General features: G+C 35.0%; 1 protein-coding gene across 5 annotated transcripts in view; it reads right to left on the bottom strand.

Moving 5' to 3' along the window:
• BBS9 (Bardet-Biedl syndrome 9) overlaps window positions 1-21,168 on the bottom strand; it is a 309,029-nt gene that overhangs the window by 237,340 nt on the left and 50,521 nt on the right. For 4 of the 5 annotated variants that reach the window (XM_075745399.1, XM_075745396.1, XM_075745397.1 and 1 more), the window contains exons 10-16: window positions 16,556-16,737; window positions 13,142-13,218; window positions 9,946-9,999; window positions 6,838-6,940; window positions 5,843-5,947; window positions 3,734-3,748; window positions 64-204 (exon numbers count right to left, since the gene is read on the bottom strand). In XM_075745399.1, the coding sequence (XP_075601514.1) occupies window positions 64-204; window positions 3,734-3,748; window positions 5,843-5,947; window positions 6,838-6,940; window positions 9,946-9,999; window positions 13,142-13,218; window positions 16,556-16,737 (677 nt within the window). The remainder of the gene's footprint in view (window positions 1-63; window positions 205-3,733; window positions 3,749-5,842; window positions 5,948-6,837; window positions 6,941-9,945; window positions 10,000-13,141; window positions 13,219-16,555; window positions 16,738-21,168) is intronic. The other variant, XM_075745398.1, reaches the window with a different exon arrangement.

Raw genomic sequence — 21,168 nt, 5'->3', positions numbered from 1 at the left:
GACAAACAATTCCTGTTGGAGTTCCTAACACATTTCTTATTATAGACATATTTAAAAACCTACCTGGAAAAATGGTGAGAAAACTGATGGGAGATTTATTGGTATCAATAGTTAGCTTGTGGTTTGCTGCTTTTGAAGCTTGAGCTGGAACACAAATTAACCGCAAAGGCAGCCTGAAGTTACACTGTGCAACTTTTGGTATTCCTAAAATGAAACAACATAGATTCACCTTTTATATCCATATTCTGAATACTAGATACTTCATATTGCTGTCCTCAAAGAGGTATAACAAGATATTTTTAATATGATTAAGGAATACATCAAAACAAAAACTATGTAAAATTCTCAATTTCTGTTAAATTTTCCACCTAAAATACCTTTAAATTTGAGTACTTTTAATTACCATTTCAAGTGAACATTTTCAAGCAAATGGGAAAGCGAGAGTTACTAGCCAAATCCACTGCATACCTGTATTTATACCAATTAACAGTCAATGAAGATTAACATTTTATTTAATGCTCTAGACAAACAATTCTATTTTAACATAGACAACAGCTGTGTGATTACTCCTGATACTTCGAACACAAAATTGAAGCATATATGTTTTCATCAGGAATATCGAAAACTAAATCCTTTTTAAGAACACATTTACTCTTGTTTTTTTAATTCTCAAATAATATCTATGCAACTTTCATATAATCTGTCAGAGGTTTGTGAGTTAGATAAAAATGTAGATAATAGAATTTCATATACCTTTGGTTAATAATCTCTATCTTTCAACTCATTGCATCATAATAAAACAAAACTGTAGAACAAACTGGCTTTTGCCTTTGGCATTGGGATCTACTATCATATGCAATTTTATCAGAATGGTGCAAGAGAAAACAGGAAGTTTTAACACTAACATTTAGAAACCAGATTCATTAGAATGTGTCAAAAAATTTCTCAAATATAAACACTGTTTAAAATTGTTGGCATGTCAGAAATAGCCCAGTATGTTCTATGTGAAAGGTAAAAGTGCTAGTTGGTATGAAGCATGGAGTTCTTGCTCTTTTGGGCAGCCAGATTACAGGGTTTTTTAAGGACGATTTTTTGATGAAGCAGCTAACAGAGAAACCTTGCTTTGTTTGGGTACGGACATCACTATAGGCACCAATACTCATCTTACTGAGAATAGTACTAATGTCATAGCAACAATCACTCATTCTCTCTCAAATAACCCATGAAACTCAAACATTAAACCCAACACTCACCTCAACAGAATTTAACAAAGTATATTTTTAGAGAGACTAAAATAAGTTATTGTCATGGATTACATGGAGCCAGAAAAGTCATGAAACTGATAGCTACAGAGAGGTTATCAGTCATTGAAGCTTCGCAGGTTAGTATAAAAGTAGAACTCAACCATTTAACAGTCATCCAAGCAACCCTTTTGCTAACAAAACTAGGATATCCCTGGGTTTCAAGGAAAATTCCTGAAAAAATACTTGACAATAATTCCATGACCTTTCAGAATGATTCATTTAACTGTATCTTCATCATCTGATGGGAAAATTAAAATCTTTTCTTGATGACAACATAACACAAACATTTTACTATTGAACTTAGGTATGGAGACTTTATCAACAGGAAAAAATTAGTGACAAAACTAGCCAAAAAGACTTTGAAATATTTTTATATTTAAAACAAGATGTTTTTCTTCTTGTTTTAAACCAGCTTTTCCTAGATAGTTTGCTCTCAGTCTGCCTTGTCATAAACATAATTTTTCATATTTCAGGCAAAGGTCAAATCAAAACTAAATCAAATAGTATCTGGCTTTGGGAGGGGACTAGGGAGATTTCTAGTTGATGAGTCCAAAACAACTATATATAAGAAAACCAAACCAAAAAAGCTCAACAAAATTTATCACTACAGTGAAAAACTCTTGCTGGGAAATACTTTCAGACTATTTCAGCATTTTAAACCATAGTAAAGAAACACAAAGCAGTAGCAAAGTCTGGGAGCCAGAACTTCCTCAATCCTTTGGTGTTATGTCTAGTAATACATCTCACTTCATCTAGGGGTGTGATACATTGCACAATATACAATTTTAGCACTGTAATAAAGAAAAAAATGTGAAAAAATTCAGATTCTCTTCTAATCTGAAACGCAACAGAAATTTTGAAACATTATCTCATAAGTTACTACTATTTAAAGGCACTATGCACTTACCTGATAAAAGTAATAAAACAGTTACATGCACTGTAGTTACAATTTCACTCGCAAATTATGCAAGCATTCATCTTAATTATATTTGAAACATAACACTGATGTACATGATAAAAACCATTAAAGCTCAGATCTCTGATTTAGGATGTTAACTATTCAGAGAATGAATGCTTTTTCTGACATTGATGACTCTGAATTTAACTAGCCCAGTGCACCTCACAGTAACCCAAATAAGTTTTGTCCCAGATAATTCTACAAAGTTTACTGTCCTTTACAATATTCTCTTCATCTTGAGTAGAAATTTCTTAAAACAAAATCCAAATCTTCATTTTTAGAATGTTAGCCTTTCAAATTACATACATATAATTTATATAGTTTATTTACATATTTACTCTATTTTTTAAAAAAAATTTTACTTTATACAGCAGAAATCTGCCACGTGGTGATAGCTATTCTTGCCAAGTGTAGCATTTTATTGAGATTGTTCAAGCATCTATCTCCTGTACAGCACCTCGAGGTCCCCCGAAATATCCAGAAACCAGAAAAGGAAGGGAACCATTAACACAGTTATCTACTTTTTTACTTTGCTTAGTATGCATGTAAGAGCATAAGTATTGAAAAACAAGACTCAAATATACATACATCTGTAGGTATAACTTCTGTTTAGGAAAACTGCAAGACTGAAAACACCCTTTCAGTTGATCTTTAAATCTATGACAAGCAACTTTTTCCCTCCCCAAACATGAGGGAATTTGTACTTAATATATATTTTTAAAGTTAACAAAGTATCTTCTGCAAGGACTGTATCTTTTCCATGCATGTACACAACTACATTGCAGAACTACCCTTCTCTCTTTTTAGTCTACCTATACATAAGCTAACTTTCCAGTCCTGTTTTGTCTTTTAACTGTACCTTTTGCAAGTATCATACCTATCACAATCACAGCTAAGCTTTGTACTGCTGGTATTCTCAGTTAGAAAGGAGCTTTTTAGCCTTGAATAAGATGTTTCCAATAGGAATTGGAAAGAAGAGATGTTAAGTGACATCATTCTCAGAGCTACTCAGTCCAAACAGCATAGCATTAGCTACAAATCCTTAATAGCCGTTTCAGTTGCACCAAAAAAGCTGTAATTTAGCTGCCTAAGTTCCTGCTGAAACTTGAAAAAAATAGCTAAAAATATGATAAAGAAAGAACATACAATTGTGTTTTCCATTTCCAATCTCAATGCGCAAGGCACTTAATAGTTTGCAAAATTCCTATGTTACATGAGAAAGTGGAATATACTTCACCAAGAAATGTCTTTACTACTTTCTGTTTCCCCATGGGTAACTGTCTTTTTATGTCTAAGTCTCATTTACTTTCAATTTTATCAAATATTCACACCTTCATAGCATCAAACCAAGGATAATAAGAACTTATAGAAATAATCGGTAAAATAACAGCTCCCTTCCAAATCTGCTTTATTCGGAACACACTATCACACATGAAACCATTCAAACTCCGCATTTTTTCAATTCACTCACCTTCAGGATTGAGCTCTACCATGTAACCAGCAATGGGACAAAAGAAAAAAAAAAAGAATACATCAGATGCTACTCAAATAAGAAAAAAAGGAAATGTAGTAACGTGTTGTAAAGAACTTAAGCCACACTTGTTAAGTAGACAATACATAAAGGCATAATGCTAGCCAAAAACCAGACTTGAGACCACATTCATCAATAGTATAATCCCATCCAACTGAGTGACTCATTAACCTTCAGCTGTATGAATCCCACAGAGATACACTGAAGACCGATTTGGCCAGAAATATGGGTATCTTAAAAAATAAAAGAGGAAAAAAGTCTCTATTCAAATATAATGAAGTCACAAAGGCACTTAGATTTTGTTTACTAGTATATTACACTTAAGAATTTGATTGCCTTGTACAAGTAACATTAGTATTTTTATGTAATTGGATAGAATTATCCCAGCTTAATAATTTAAATGAATATCCAAAAATTTAGCAAGATCTTAATTACGCTCCTTTATTTAGGAGTCTTGTAAATTCTATCATTAAAGGTCAGTTTTTGAAATTTATTCTACCGTTCTTTAATTCTGTTAGATGTCATGTCTTCTGGGGATTTTTTTTAATTGCATATAAAAAAATCACACGTACTTAACACAAGATTTCTTTACTTCCCTAACCAAAAGGCTAGCAAAAGCCAACCTAATATCTAAAATATAAGCATAAATTTAACTAGTATCACCTGAAAGAAGTAATACCTTCATTTAGCATTGAGAAATACCCTTTAAGTTTGCAAAGCAAAATCACAGAAGCAAGACCAGCAAAACAAAACACAAGTTTTCAAAATCAGAGGATCCAAGATACTCCAAAGTATACTACCTATCACAGTCATACCACAAAACCTGTCTAAAGCCCCATCACTAAGTTGGACACTTATAAAGGTACAGCATCTTATTCACAAGGAATAAGCAGTCAGAATCACAATGCAGAGGGACTGAAGTTGTACAGCTGTTTGTGCAGGGTCTCAAGGAAAAGGGAGGAGCATCCTTTTCTTTCCTACTCTCTGCACATACCTGCAAGCCTTGTCCAAAGAAAGATCAAGTTATTTAAAAACATGAGTTTCAGTTTTGTCTAGAAATAAGTGTTTCAATCATCACACAGCTTAGACTATCATAAACACATTTCAAATGAGAAGTGATGTGAAGTCAATGCTTAAATAAAAAAAATACACAGGATAAGGTACTCAAGATCACCACCCTTCACAGAAGCCCTAACTCCACATGCATTTCTCTGATGCCAGTCTACTCCGTGTCACCCTTCCCTTTGTGCTGGCACAGCTCTGTGTTTGCACAGTGAACCAAATCAGCAAATCTGGCTGAGAAACAACTGTTGATCGTGTGAACACAACAGGGGAGGAGGTGCAAGAGCAGAGCCAAGCGGTGAGAAGTGAAGAACAGACAGCTTACACTTGTTTATGCTGCATTTAACTTAACATGGAAGCCCTGCCTAAATACAGTTTCTCAGTAGTCTGACACATTCGCAAGACTGTGTGCAGAAAACTAAGCTAATCAGTGTTCAGTTATGGATAGCAGGGTAAATTTACATATTCTATCACTAGGAACATTAGGGCATTAAAAAAAAGAATTACTTAGTTTCTATTCCTTTGGGTTACTTTATTTCTTTAGAATGAATATGTTCAACTATTAAAAGGGAAGTGAGGAATAATCACTCCTATTGCTTATTCAAATCTCTTCCTCTCTGGGGAGGCAGTTATTTTCACATTTGTTGGCAGCCCAGAAGGCTGAATAGTCATAAAGATGTAATTAACTTCCCATTCCAAGAGGTGGACCCATAAAGAGCAGAACAGAAGCAAATTGATAGGACAGGGTGGGAAAGCTAGTACAGCTGCTTCCCAAGCCATAAGCATATGATTTTACTTTTACAAAACCAATTACATGACTTAATGATGCTACCTAAAATATTAACTAAAACTGAAGACTAGACTCTGATAGACATTATTTCTTTCATTACTACGGTCTTCAATATATTTCAAAAGAACATTTATAAGAAATATGTAAAGAAAAAGGCCTCAAAAAAGGAAATCAATTTGAAATCTCCAGTCGCTTACCTGTTGGTGTATCATATGAAACCACACAAATTCCTTCTAGTTCTGATGGACAACAATTCCCCTTCAAAAAGACAGACAGGACCACGGTTTCAGATGAATCTGGTTCTAAAACCAACACAAAATTAAATCAAGTAATAGGAGCATCCAAATGAAAGTAACATTTTCTAGCACTGTAGGAAATATTCTACTAAATTACAATAGTTTTTTCCATCAGTTCACCTTCATCAGATCATTGGACATGTTTATTTTAAATCCATAATTTCCAAAAGGCAAACTAGCCTCTCCAACTTACAACTATCTTGAAGCATAACCAGTAAAACAATTCAGCAAACTGAAAACACAGAATATCGAAACAAATCCAGTTTTTATTGTGATTTTAATATTTTACAAACCCGTCAGCCCTTTGTTCCTGTCACATGTTGAGAAACATAAGAACCGTCCTTTCAGAAGAGAACAGCGGTCAGTAAGGCGCTGTTTCAACAGGGACCGTTACTGCATATTTCAGAGCAGAAACCGTCTGCCGTCCCAACTGAGGCAGCAGGACACACTTCTCTGGTCTTCAGCTCCACTTAGTCTTTAAGGCATTCCCACCTGCAGTCTTCTCGGACTTGGAAAAAGGCTAGAATCACCAAACAGTTGTGCTACGTTGGGAACATATGCTAGACTGCCCACAGGTAAACAAGCTTTCTGTCCCTGCTTTTAGGTCAGCAGTGCCATTTCTACATAGACAGAATTGCCAGTAAAACAAAATGCCCCAGCAAAAGTACCACAGAATAACTGATTTTTTTTTTCCCTCCATCATGAAGCTGCTATGCTGCCTCTCCTCACCTGCCATGCTTCATACCGTAATCAAGGAAGAAACTCCATTCCTTTCTACTTTGTCTTCCTCCATCAAGCAGTATAGAAGCTGCCTATGTATACATATACACACCTTTCAAAAACCCTCAGAAAAAGTAATACGATACAATGGCCGTAATGGTTCTACAATAATTTACCTAAATCATCAAAGACGAACTGGTCACAGGTCACAGCTAATGGTGCTTGTACACATACTGCCAGATTTGGTTTCTGCGCAGTCACCCTGGTCTGTATCGTTATCTAAATCAAGTGACATACAGAAATATTTAAATGAAGCAACAACTTATTCTCTGTACAGCAGAAAAAAGCATAACCAGCAAAAAGGTATGAAAAACCTGAAAAGAACAATTCAGCAGCAACATTTAAGAATTTCAAATTTCAACTTCAAAACCTTTTACAATTCTGAGTTACTTACAGCCAATAATGGAACACAATAACTTGAAAGGCTACGAAAAACAGAGGGGATTTCTCATGTTCTTTGTAATTTTAAGCCAAGACAAACTAATGCTAAGTGTTAATTAGAATGTTAATATTTTGCAAGTGTCATGTGCATTTGTTCTAATGTAAATAAAAATAAAACGTTGCCTCTTTTAGATGACTAAAGTAAAAAACCAAAAAAGAATAAGAACAAAGGTAACAAAAAAAAACTTATTTCCTTTAACGTCTAAGAGCAATGTATAGTTTTCTATATAACTTCAGAGTCAAGTTCTATTTGATTTTTTTACTGCAAGCAAATTCTAAAATTCAATATACAGGATTACCCAGCACAACTTCAACTCTAGATTATGAGAGCTGACCTAACCATAAACCTGGACTGACACTAGTTGCAGTTATTTCTCTGCAAAAACAATGGACATCAAAAGAATGTCCTTAAATTTAAAATACAAGTATAGTGGTGACTGAGATCTGAATGTGGTCTGCGTATACACAGACCGTATCTGCTATCTATCATCATCTGTTCTGTACTGTTGATCTACCAAGGAGCTCACTACAGCCAGGTTAAATCAGTTTAGGAAAATATTATTAGTTATAAAATGACTCAAGTGTTAGGAAGGTTGACTACTTTAACAGACTTAACATCGATATTTACTTTGGTTTAAATGATATATTTGGGCTGCAAACAGGCCCTCAGATCATCCATTGCTATTAATACTACCGAGGAAGGATCACATCTACCTCTGTATATACTTCAAGTAAACTTTGCCCCATTTTCTGAAGCCAGAATCTCAATAAGATGAGCAATGAAGATGGAATCAATAGCCTTACAGATGTTATACCAATTAAATGAGCTAAAAACGTGCAGACATGAGACTGCACACTTCAGAATTTGTAATCAAGACAGTGACATTTAAAGATACTGGCAAACACTACTTCAGTGCATTTCTCAATTATGTTTGGCTTTCTGCTGCATATAGGAGCCTGAAGTGACAAATACACTTACCTAGTAACTTTTGCAGAAGTATCTAATTTTATTAAAATTTTTCTGACAGGCTTGTGTCATTGGTGCAAAATCAAATTTTAAAATTAAGTTTTTAATATAAGTGTCACAAATTCTGGAAGTTTCTTTAGAGCACAGTGCATTGCCTGCAGGTTTTTTGGGTAGAGTGACCACCATTACAATGGCCAAATAATGTTCATTAGTAACACTACCTACTTTGCAAAAAACTTGCAAGGTATACACACACATTGGTTGCAGTTGTGCAATTCAAGAAAATACTTAATTTTAAAACTTATCAAAATTGTTTTCAACTTGTCCAAATTCAGTGGTTAAGTTCAAATTAGCCTGACAGGAGTCATACCATGCAACTATAATGTACAATTATTTCTTACTTTCCTAAGATGCTTATAACTTTGTAAATATTAAAGAGTTTAATCCATTAATTAAAGGGACTTTTCCATCAATTGCAGTTAATTAAAACAGGGACATAAGAAGATCAGTTAAGTGAACTTATTACAGGAAAAAATGGTCTTGAAAGAATGGAATGCATAACAACTCTTACATTTACTACTTTTGTTTCATTAAAAGGCACAAGATGCATAAAAAAGACAATAGAATGGGGAAATATAAAGTCTTCCCATTAAAAAGTTTATCAAATATACAAATACATCCATGGTCATTTTAAATAGTTTGCCATTGGCCTTACAATTGCAATAATGAGCAGATGACGGAGAACAATGGGAGTTACTTGTGTCCCCAATACTGAAATCATAAGTGCCCTCCAAAAATTGAATTTGGCATTTATAAACACAATACTTGCCTCTGTAATAACTCACTAATACAATATATTGGCTCCAATATAAACTAAAAGCTGATAAATGCCTATCTTTCTGGAGGTAATTTGAATTTGCATTACATATTTTAAGGTTGCCTTATATTCACAAAGAACCTGATTCAAAGTCCAATGCCATTCATCTGAACTTCTTTGAGCAAAACTGTCACAGACTTTACCAGAATTAGGATTTTATCCTGTATCATTTTAGCATTTAAAAATGCAGAGAAAAATGTTGGATCAAGTACAACTAAACTACACTAGTGTAAGGGAATCTGGATCAATAAATAGTCCAGTTACCCTGTGAACTTTTTACTCAAGACAGAGGGAGAATTTGCAAGGTTCTCAAAAACAAGGCTCCGTTGATATTCCCAGAAGATCCCCTCAAACTCAGAAATAAGATTTATGATCCTTTTTAGTCAATACTGAAAGAAAGTACCCTTGCACACAAATGCATGCACACGCACACTCTCACACTTTCTTTAGAATCAATTACAGGCAGCAACTCTCATGGAGTACTGCAATGATGTCAATTTTCAAATTAGATTTTCCTAGCGTTTGTTTTCACTAGCAAAAGCTATGAAATTCTTTTTACAAAAGGAAGTCTATTTTTGTTTATTGACAACTAAAAAGGCATCTGAAGATAACAAACTTCACATTTTGAGTAACCAAACATTTATTCCTTTTGAAACATGTTGGAAAAATTATTCTTACAACTTCAAAACACAACTTCATTCCTTCCTAATAATGTTTTTGTGTCTGCTTCTTCTATAAAAAATAAAACTCCAATTGCTTTCTGACTTAGAGCAGAACGCTTGCTAGAACAACACCTTGTCATACTTAGAAGAATTATGTATATATTACATTTTGAATTTTACTCATTTTCATGATCTAACTGAAATGCACAGAAAGTAACAGGTTTATTAAAAATTGCCAGCACTACTTGAATGCTACTGTTTGAGTTAGGTACAGTACCTTTACTGTGACTGATGGTACTGCTTCTGCTTTTACCTCACTGTCAATGGCTTTCTGTGAAGAAAAAGATGAAAACAGAGTAAATTCAATATTACACATGAATGAGTGAACACAATGAATACAATATTACTTTCCTACCATCAACTTGGTAAACAGGGAATTAACAGTAAAGGACTTATCATTCCTATGACAGATTAAAATACACAAAACGCATTTTCTGAAGGAGCTCAGAAATGTAAAACCTCTGTTTGAAATTGTCTGCAAAAAGGATAGCAAAAGGTCATGAATGTTGTGTATATAAGAAACCAATACGCTTTGATGTATATATGAATATTTGAAACTGTTTTGTTTGGCACAGTACTTTCCACTGTATATTTATTTAAATTCTGGAAATACCTTCTGTTATTCAGTAGGGAAAGATTATTTCCAATCTGCCAATATATTATACACACACGATAGTATCTACTAGAAAATCAACGGACACGATCTTATAGTTAGAAATATATTTTGAACTTTAAAAGAAAATCATAGCAGCCATCTTGCTATTCCTGCTCATTTCTATTTCAATAGGCAATTCCATCTAATTCCAAATTCACCTTGACCTTGCAGTATATTTTATTATCTTGTTTTATGTTTATAGCTTGTTTTGCAACAGGCCAGCCCTTACCATTGAAGAAAATGTTCCTGTTTGTTTAAATTATTTTATTTTAAAGAAACACTTCACTTCTGCTATAATATCAAATTACTGACTTGAACTTAGACCTTCTCATGATAAAAGAGTAAATTAAGAACATTCTGATGTCCTCTACCCACCCTTTTTATCCCAATGTGCCCACATAAGGTCCACATCTGCAAAGTTCTTAAGAAGTCAGGATGCTGGTAGGCTCTCTGGGTTCTAGAAATAGGACTTTCATTTGTACATTCTGTATCTTTTTCAGTTAAGAAAAGATTGCTACTTTCCTACTGGCTTGTCACACTCACTGTCTCTGGCGACCAATGGTTGATCCTGAAGCAATAGCAGGGGTTCAAAGAAATTGATTTGTACCACATTCAGTTTTCAGAAATCAGCTGGACTTCCTGGATCAGAGGCCATACACAGGAGGTGGTGTTAAATAACCAGAATGGTCCTCCACTTGCTTACCTAATCTATTTGAATACTTCTATACCATCTTTGCTTTTACAACACACATCGCTATTTAAAACTTTTCTCAAGTGCAGAAGCAGTATCTGCAAGCCTGTAGATTCCAAGGTCACTGCAGAAGCCCTAAAATTGTTCCCACATTTGCTGTACTGATCCTTCCCCATGAAGTATCTTCTCAGATTTTTCCTTTCTAGATGGTTGCTGAAGGAACCCCCAAAAAAGCTTACCTCACAAGAAAACTAAGATATATGGAGAGCCTTGGGAAGTAAAGATTCAAGACCGTGGTTTGATTGATATATTAAGTTACTTATATATGAAGCAGACCATTTGCATCTGGAAGGTTGAATGAATGAGCACAGCAGCATTAGAGCATTCTATGGACCTTGCAGCTAGCCAAGACCATGTCACACTGTCCTTTTTTCATAGAATCATATCATAGAATCATAGAATGGTTTGGGTTGGAAGGGACCTCAAAGATCATCTAGTTCCGACCCCCCTGCCACAGGCAGGGACACCCTCCATTAGACCACGTTGCCCAAAGCCTCATCCAACCTGGCGTTGAACACTTCCAGGGAGGGAAGGGCCTCCACAACCTCTCTGGGCAATTCCAGTGCCTCACCACCCTCACAGTAAAGAATTTATTTCTAACATCTAATCTAAATCGACCCTCCTTCAGCTTAAACCCATGACCCCTTGTCCTGTCACTACACTCCCTGATAAACAGTCCCTCACCAGCTTTCCTGTAGGCCCCCTTCAGGTACTGGTAAGCCACAATTATGTCTCCCCGGAGCCTTCTTTTCTCCAGGCTGAACAATCCCACCTCTCTCAGCCTGTCCTCACAGGAGAGGTGCTCCAGCCCTCTGATCAGCCTCATGGCCCTACTCTGGACTCTCTCCAACAGCTTGATGTCTCTCTTGTACTGAGGCCCCCAGAGCTGGATGCAGTACTCCAGGTGGGGTCTCACAAGAGCGGAGTAGAGGAGCAGGATCACCTCCCTCGACCTGCTGGTCACGCCTCTTTTGATGCAGCCCAGGACACGGTTGGCTTTCTGGGCTGCAAGCGCACACTGCTGGCTCATGTTGAGCTTCTCATCAATCAATACCCCCAAGTCCTTCTCCTGGGGGCTGCTTTCAATCCGTTCCTCACCCAGCCTATAGTTGTGCTTGGGATTGCGCCGACCCACGTGCAGGACCTTGCGCCTGGCCTTGTTAAACTTCATGCGGTTCGCACAGGCCCACCTCTCCAGCCTGTCAAGGTTTTTTTTTTCCACAGACAAGTACTAGGAAACTAGGACACATTATAAAGAGGTCCCTTGAGCAAAGCATAATAGTAGTAGAAGTAGCAGTAGTAATAATAACAAAGTTTAAATACATATATCAAATATATATATAAAAAAGTATTAAAAAGCAGCTAGTTGTGTATTTTTTTAAACAGTGAGTAGCCCTGAAAATCAGTTTTGCAGAAATTCGTGGCCAGAAATGACTAATTACAGATGTTCTAGTGCAATGCATATGTTCTCAAATGTTAAAGTGAAAAGTTTTAAGAGATAATATAAGCTCTCCTGAATCTTAACTTGAATTAATTTTTATAAACTACATATGTATACAAGATGAATAGACTAATTAGGCTGCTACACCAGAGAATATTTAATGATGTCTTGTTAGAGAAAGATTACTTCTTACAATGCATCCTTGAGTGGTTCATGTATTCTATCTTTAAAAGATCCACAGGCTGGCACTTCTACTGTTTCTCCCCATATTATTAACTGCTCACCATTACAAATTCTCACCACTACAAAGTTAGTCCAGACCCAAAGTTCTTGTTCACTTACATTTGCTTCGCCAAGAATCTAAGATAGAAGATACTAAATAATTTAGTAACTCTAGGTAAAATCATTAAGAAAAGTATGTTTTAATTGATAGAAAACTGGGGGCTATGCAGAAGCTCAGTTCCACAAACATAAATACGTAATAATCACTATCCATGATCAACCATTATTTACTCATGTATGACATCGATGTTTTCAGAGTACTTTCCATTTTTACAGGTACGTACAGATTCTGCATCCAAATCGGGTGCAACTTCTGCTGTGACAATTACATCTCTGTGTTTTTCAGATTTGGGAAAAATATCTGAAAGAAAAAGTAAATCAGCTCTCCTTTAACAAACATGCAGCTACATTTCTAAAAATAATACAATTTCAACAGCATCAAGTTTCAGACTTACATTATTATGCCTACTAGTATAAAGGAAAGAAATGCCAGTGCATATGATTCTTTGGCCAAAGAAACTTCCCAATTTTGTAAAATTTCTACAGACAACCTAAACCTGGATCTCATTCTGGATTTCTGATTTATTTATGAAAAAGGATTTAGATGCATTCTGTAACAACATTTCATACCTACCATATCTTTGGAGACTGTAAGGAATTTTTAAACTTTTTCCCTCAAATGCATATACTAATACACCTTTAATAACCAACTATCTCCAAAATACACATCACACATAGTACTTTCATCTAAATAATTTGATAGTGAATGCATTAAACACAGAAAGATTCTGTGCCTAATAGCGTAAAATTAAAACCCATTTTAGAAATTCCTCTACGTAAGAAGGGATATGAAACTTTTATGTACAGAACATTATAGGGGGCTAGGTTACAATATAGGACTGTCAACATACAAGGCAAAGAATGCCATGAACTCATTTACATCCATGATATAAAACCTTATGCAGATTCATAGAAGTAAAAAAAAGTAGGAAGGATTAAAAGCTAGGCACTTAAATACTATAAGGAGTTACATAATCACCTCTTAAGAGTCCACAAGTCCAGCTCTAAGGACCACTTTTATTTCCTAATACTAAATGTTTTGGAGAAAGAAAAATGCAAACAGGAATTGTGTAGTTCCTACAGTAACAAATAGTAAAGACTTAATGTAAAGGGAAAATTAACATATTACCTGAATAATTGAGCGCATGAGCACATTCAGAAAGCCGCAAGAATTTTACTAGACATAGGGTCCTGAAAATGACACAGAACTAGTAGGCAGCACATTATCTCTTTCCAACAAGAGGGTCAAGGGAAAATATTTTGATGAAGACAGAAAATAAGTTTTCATTTTCTTGTGCTCAGAGGAAGATGCCTCCCTTTACTACAAGGAAAAAAAGCAAAAGCAAAACATGTTCCTCCCATACCACCTACCAAAGAAGCCTAGGCCTGTTTCAAAGTGCCACAATTGCACACAACTGGTTCTGCCAATTATACATAGCTCAGCACAACCCATTCCACTTGTACAGATAAGAAAATATATTCCTTTTCTATTCCTTCTTAACCATTTCTCTTCAGGTTGCTTCTTCAAACTATGATGCAACTTCTGTCATACAGTCTATTAGAAATAGGACAGAGACCACAACCAAAGTTTATGCAGAAGTATCAGCTTTTTGTTACTGTTAAACTGAGCCAAAACACCTATGTTTAATCACTTATGTCATCCAGACAGATGCAAGTAACATTAGATTTAAGTTAGTGTAACAGTTAAGATTTTAAAATATTTCATCAGTTTATAATGTAAATCCTTATTCTTCAAAATGTATAAAACAGCTTAAGTTCAACAGTTTAATGGTCAGCACTGGACAGAAATACAAGACATTTATGGAAATAACTACTCTAAGGGGTTTTTTTATATGATGATCTAATTCTAAATACCTTCCGCATTTGGAAGTCAAAATGAAACAAAGAAAAATTATTTCCATATAAGGGTACCTATTTTTCAAAACAACACAAGCTCTTACTGCACAAATGTGAATCCAAAAGACATAAAAGTCAAGGGCTCATTTTAAAGATCATGCTTAGAGTAATTTAATGGTGACCAGTCGTCAAAAGTGTTTTGTATTCAACCAGACATGATTAGCAGTTATTTTAAGACTTAGCTAAATTTCTAAGCAAAAAGCCAAAATGAAACAAAGCCAAAATATCTGAAACCGAAAGGCATTCTTCATAAGTAAAAAGTTTTGCTGTAAAAAAGGTTTTCTCACAAGTTTTACATCCAGTTAAAGCCAAACATCATTAGAGCATCTCTCCACAACAAAAAGAGCATTCATAAACACTCATCTGAAAACACCACTGTAACAGCTTAGATCAGATTAGAAAGATCAAGGAAGAAAAAAAAATGAGAGGAAGAGAAAATGGGAAAAAGATCAACAATATTCACAGTAAACTTGTCAATCATACAATGACAGTTATTAGAAAAGTTATAAAGGACAGCTATGTTTCCTTTCTCTCTCTCTAGATCTTCCACACAATATGTTGAAACTAACAAACAAAAGTTGATTCACTTCAAATGGATTTATTCCTTCCATCATGCTTTTCTTTCCTTTGGTTATGACAGCCAGACAAAAATGTCAAATACTTATAAAGAAGGGCTGTGGTAAAAAAAAAAATCAACGGAATTTACCCACATCTATATGCTTAAATAACCAATTACTGGATTTGTAAAATTAAAAAACTGATATTAGTCTATCACAACAGTGGACAAAGTTATATGCAATTACAAAAAAGAAATCTGAGTGGTAGAATCAAACTCACAACTGCAGATAATTGATTTCTTATTTTCTAGGAATTTCAACTGTGAGCTTTTTTTGCTCCCTTTTTTACACAGAAAGCCACAACTATTTCTTTAATGCATTTTAAGAACATGCTATCTATCACTGGGAAAAGATTTTAATTGGTTCTTTCTATTTGTCTAAGATTTTTCCATAGCTTCTTGTAAAATCACAAACTTCCATTTCCCTGTGCAAGTCAGATCCACTGTTTAAAAACTCAGTTATGAAAACACAAACTTTGAAGGATCTCTGTAGAAATTACGTACCCTTACTTGAACAAAATTAATGCAAGTTATTAACAATGTATGTAAATTCCAGAGTTTATCATGATCAGTTACTTGGTTTTTTTATTCCTCACTATGTTCTTCAAATAAATCGCTTTTAAAAGAAGCTAAAGCAACAGAAATTTGCTTTAACAAAAGTAATTATGTTAATTGCATGAATTAAGAAGCCATTTGTAATAATAAAACAGAATTTGGTAATACTTTTGCTCTCTCTGAAGCCTAAGTATATTGGACTGTTGCTGTGAAATTCCTTAGGTTTCCTTGCCTTTGGCTAGTACATGCACTGTCACGTTTTTTCTCTGAACTCTTGCACTACTGAGAATTATCTGCAACTTGATGTAGATATCTTGAAAGCTCCAACAGGCATTATGAAAATACAGAGAAAAAACCTCTCTATCCAAGGGTCTTACAGTCTAAGATTTTGTTTGTACCTTTATTAAAACCTAAACTTTATTAAATATTACATTTCCTACAGAAATTTAATTATGGTTAAAGTATGATAATAAACCAAAATATTTTAAAGTGCTAAAAGCAAAGTCAGTGGTTAAAAGTACATACAACTATAGAAAAGGGAGAAGTATACCTTGTGTTTTTGTGGCCTCCTTGATGATTTTCTGAAGCTCTTTCATTTCAGCATCAAATTCTTCATAGTTTATTTCCCTAGAATCAACCCTAGGAGCCTGGAAGAGTGAAGGATCAGTTCCAAGGTAGGAACACTGAAGATGCCCACTATCACTCAGAGTGACTATAACACCCTTCAAGTCTCTGTATTAAAAAAAAAAAAAAAAAAAAGTTCATTAAGAAATTGGGAAGACTCACAGAAGCAATAATATTGAATTCATGCTGCTTGTACTGTTGCATCTACACATATAATAGAACTTCCTGCTTTTAATGAGATTCGTTGACCAAAAGAAAACAACAGTGCTTATTCTTCAATTCACATGTGTTTATTATCACTCCCACTTACTGCAATCACAACAAGGAACCAACCTGTGCTCAACAGATGACTAAAACATCACCCAAGTGTCTCAGAACCTGTATAATCAAGGAAACAAACTAGCTGAGTAGACAGTACAGCTGCAACCTTTTTTATTCACAAATTGTTACTAAGTTTTTTGAAGCATGGATATTCAGACTGGTACGCAGGAAGAGGAATTAGCTCAATGGAACACGAAGTTAAGGGAAGAAAAAGGATGCATTAGAACAAATCGTGAATGGATGTGGACCACTGCGTTCACAGTGAAGACAGCAGTAGGGCTTTGATGGCATCAGTAGCACCCCTAACCCATTCTTTGGTTGTTACTGCAGCTACTGCGCTGGCTTCAAACCCTGGCTGGCTCTTCCCTGCAGTATCTTTCTGAAAGGAAACTGCAAGGATCCAGAACATTCCCTTTACACTGCTCTGGACCAATACAAACGAGTGTTTTATTAGCTACACTATAGTCTCTTTTCTCGAGGGAACAGTACTCCATTGAACTTACTCCTACCAAAATCTCACTCATTTTGTTTATCTGATCATGTACCATGCAAATGTGAGATTTAGGAAAGTATTTAACAAATTATGAGACAACAGGGAGTTTTGCTTAACTTGAAGGTTATTCCTAAACAGAAGAGGAAATGAACAGTAAAGACATACTAGCATAGATGGTAACAGCAAAAGCTAGGAGCAAGTTAACTTTCATTTTATTTTTTAAAATGCTTACTCTTAATTAAATTAAAAGCTTGCATTTATTTTCATAATCATGAGGTGATACATTCATGCCAATAATTTGCTCTTATTCCATACTTAGAATATCTTACAGCAGACACTGCCTTTGTGTCAAATACAACTGTCATATAGAGCAAAGATAGATCAAATTTAATTCTTAGATATAAAATTTAATTTTGATAAGAAAGCCCAATGCACGACCCCACTAATTAAATCCATGTAACACATTTCATTTATATAGGTGTTCAAGCTATAATTCATAAAGAATTAACAAAAATTCTTTTAACTTAGATTGATACTTTTCAAGTGCCTCTGCTAGTACAATCCTCATTAAAAACCAGGTAGCTATAAAAAAAAAAAATAGAATTCCCTCTCATTTCCTATGTTGTCTTGTAGCATGGCTCCAGTACACACAGATAGGAAACCTTATTGCAAAATTTTCCAGGGTAATAATAATTATGAAGGCAAACAAGTGTCACAGATTAATTTTGATAACTGATGGTCCAACTGCACAGTCCAAAATGCCTTTTTACAGAACACTAAGGCCACAATCCCAAGTGTTAGTTTCACTACTGCGATCAAATATTCTGGAAAAACTATGCTGTAACTGAGATCATCTGAACTCTGTATAGTTATAACTGCATACAGAAATGAAGACCCCATCAGGCACTATACAAAAAGCAGTTGCCACAGATAAGTTTGAGCTTTCTCTTTCTATGGAAAGGAACGTTACTCAGTGAATGAAATAAATCTCCTGATTGAACTATGAAAGTATGGAAACTGGTTGGGGGTTTTTTTGGACAACACGTATCCCCAGTTAGTCCTTTGCTGCTGGTGGAACATGCAAACGTGAAGTGCCTTCTGGAACAACACACACATAACAGGGCTCCAAACACACTGTTCCCCTTATCTATTATCTAAGTTCAGGTTAAACAGAAAGAGTATTCTCTTTAGGGAATACTGTTCCTATTGCCACAGAAAAGCTTCCAGTTACCACCGCAGTTTTTAATACATATTAACATTTGCTACAAAAACTAAGCAAACCGTAATAGGAAGTTGCCTTTGTGAGCACCACAAGGCTGGAGATGCCAAGTCTCCGCAAGAAATACTTTAAGAATAAAAAGCAGATGACTTAGCACTGATTTTCAACTTCCATATCCAGTACTCATGTTAGCAGCTGTCCTGTGAATGTGATGGCCTGTTTGTGACCTGTAAGCTTGGGGTTTATATCCACTACTTCTGGCAAATAGTAAACTCTCAATCCAAAGCGAGAGGAAATGAAACTAAGCATGAGTCCTGGTTTCTCTGGCTGCTTGAATATTCGTTGCCGACTATAGCTGGTTTCCTTGCTCAGGACTGGGTCTGTTATTGGAATTACACACAGAACTGCTCATTCTAGTTTTCTTATGTCAAAAAAGCTCCGTACAACACACATCTGTGCTACATTTACAGAATTCTGGATGGCACATGGAACAAAAACAGCGGGCTAACCCTAAGATCTGTATACGAACACCACAAGGAAACAGACTATTGCTGATACCTGGACCATAACAGTCTTGGTAAGGTATGCAAAAAACACCTAATGTATAGGACTTTGTTTAATGCCTGCCAAGTGTTTGCAAAGAACTTTGCCATACTGGCCACGGGCACAGCAAAGTCTTTTAAAAAGGGATATTGTTGAAGCAGATGCTACCATGCTACCAAATATACTACCCCATACTTCGATATTTAGTTACAGCAAATAATGAAGTTGCTAAAAAAAGGGACAAAAGAAACTGCATCATGAGCTTGTTCCACAACTGGAGAAAGAAAAGTGACACCTGAAAACAAAACAATTTCTAAAATTCTCCAGCGATGGCTTTGGACTATCTTAAAATTTCTTTCCTGAGGCTATGAATCTCTTAAGCTAAGAAGGAAAGAACCATGAGTCACCATCCCTGGAGATATTTACAAGACATGTAGACATAGCGCTTAGGGACATGGTTTAGTGGTGGACTTGGCAGTGTTAGGTTTACGGTTGGATCTGATGATCTTAAAGGTCTTTTCCAACCTAGATGATTCTATGAGGACATCTGAATGTAAATCAAAAGGGCATGAAGAAATATAGCTACACTGTTAATAATAAATCTTGGGTGATATACTACTAAAGTATAATGCATTCAAAGTGGTTTGTAAATACAGTCCTTCCTATGTACTTCTAAGTTGGCAGTCATCTGTAGGTAATCAGTCTATCAAATGAAATAAACTCAAACCAATGAAGTGATTTTGATAAATTACACTTTCCTTAACTTCTGACTTTATGTCAGCATCATAGAACACACATTCAAAAACTTCATCTTAAAATAAATTCTTTCAACCAACTTTCCTGTTAATCATGACATCCTTTAGGTCTGCTCTAGCTCAGAGACAAAAGCATTGGTTTAAGCAAGCAGCATTACAAATGACACTTTTCCTTTGCTTCAGTTACTGTTCTGCTGGGTCCTAAGAAGATTGTTCAACATGAAACATTTACAAATGGAAATACAAATACAAAAAAGCCATTTTCAGTAATCTTTCCTTGTTAAAGCTGTCCATGAATTTGTACATCAATAGAAACAATAAGAAAAATACAGATAACCAGTTATAACACATGATTTATAATACATTAATTTCTCTTCTGGAATGTTTGTCAGCCAGTCAAGATTGCTTTATTTTCTCAAGCTTTTATAACAGTTGTTAAAGACAGCAGAGGGAGGGGGAGCATATTTAATGGTTTTATAGTAGTTTCCCCACAGCTACTGCCCTCATACAATATTCCTGCAAATACCATTACTTCTTTTGGCACATTTTGCACACAATCTGGAATTTCAATTACTTGTTAAATTTCTTTTATTGTAAACTATTTTTTTTTACTATCTATATCACACAATAGTCAAAGTAATAGCAAATCTAAGGGGACACTTTAACAGTGAGGAACTCAAAGTATGAAACAAATTATTCTGGTATCTAAAATAACTTTACAGTACAAAGCAACTCCTACACACATATGGTAATAATTTGAAAAACTATCTTTTATTGTATTCTGGGTAATAATAATGGCATATGCTTTTTGTAGGTCTTCTCTTACTAAACAAATTGCTCATAACATAATTCCTGAAGAAATTCAAATGCTTTGCATGTTTCCAGTTATATAATACCAAATTGATCACTCAATTGACTGAGAAGTTGAATCTGTAATTCTGAGTTCTACTTGAATGACACAAGCTAAGCCTTGGATAATTCTTAGGACAAGGTCTGGTTATTGACACCATTTACAGCTTTATTTATATTTTTATATATATTATTTATAATAGCACATAAAACTTCTACCTCAATTTCAGAAGTAGTCTTAATTGATATTACTCATTCCAATCATTTTAGAAAACAAGAGGCTCTGCAATACCACTTTCAGTCCCTTTTTGATAATGTATTATTTATAAACTACTAAATTAGGAAACTAATTCCTGAAT

The sequence above is a fragment of the Balearica regulorum genome, chromosome 2 (genome assembly GCF_011004875.1).
Source record: "Balearica regulorum gibbericeps isolate bBalReg1 chromosome 2, bBalReg1.pri, whole genome shotgun sequence".
Classification (NCBI taxonomy): domain Eukaryota; kingdom Metazoa; phylum Chordata; class Aves; order Gruiformes; family Gruidae; genus Balearica; species Balearica regulorum.
This window is presented reverse-complemented; position numbering and strand designations above follow the sequence as displayed.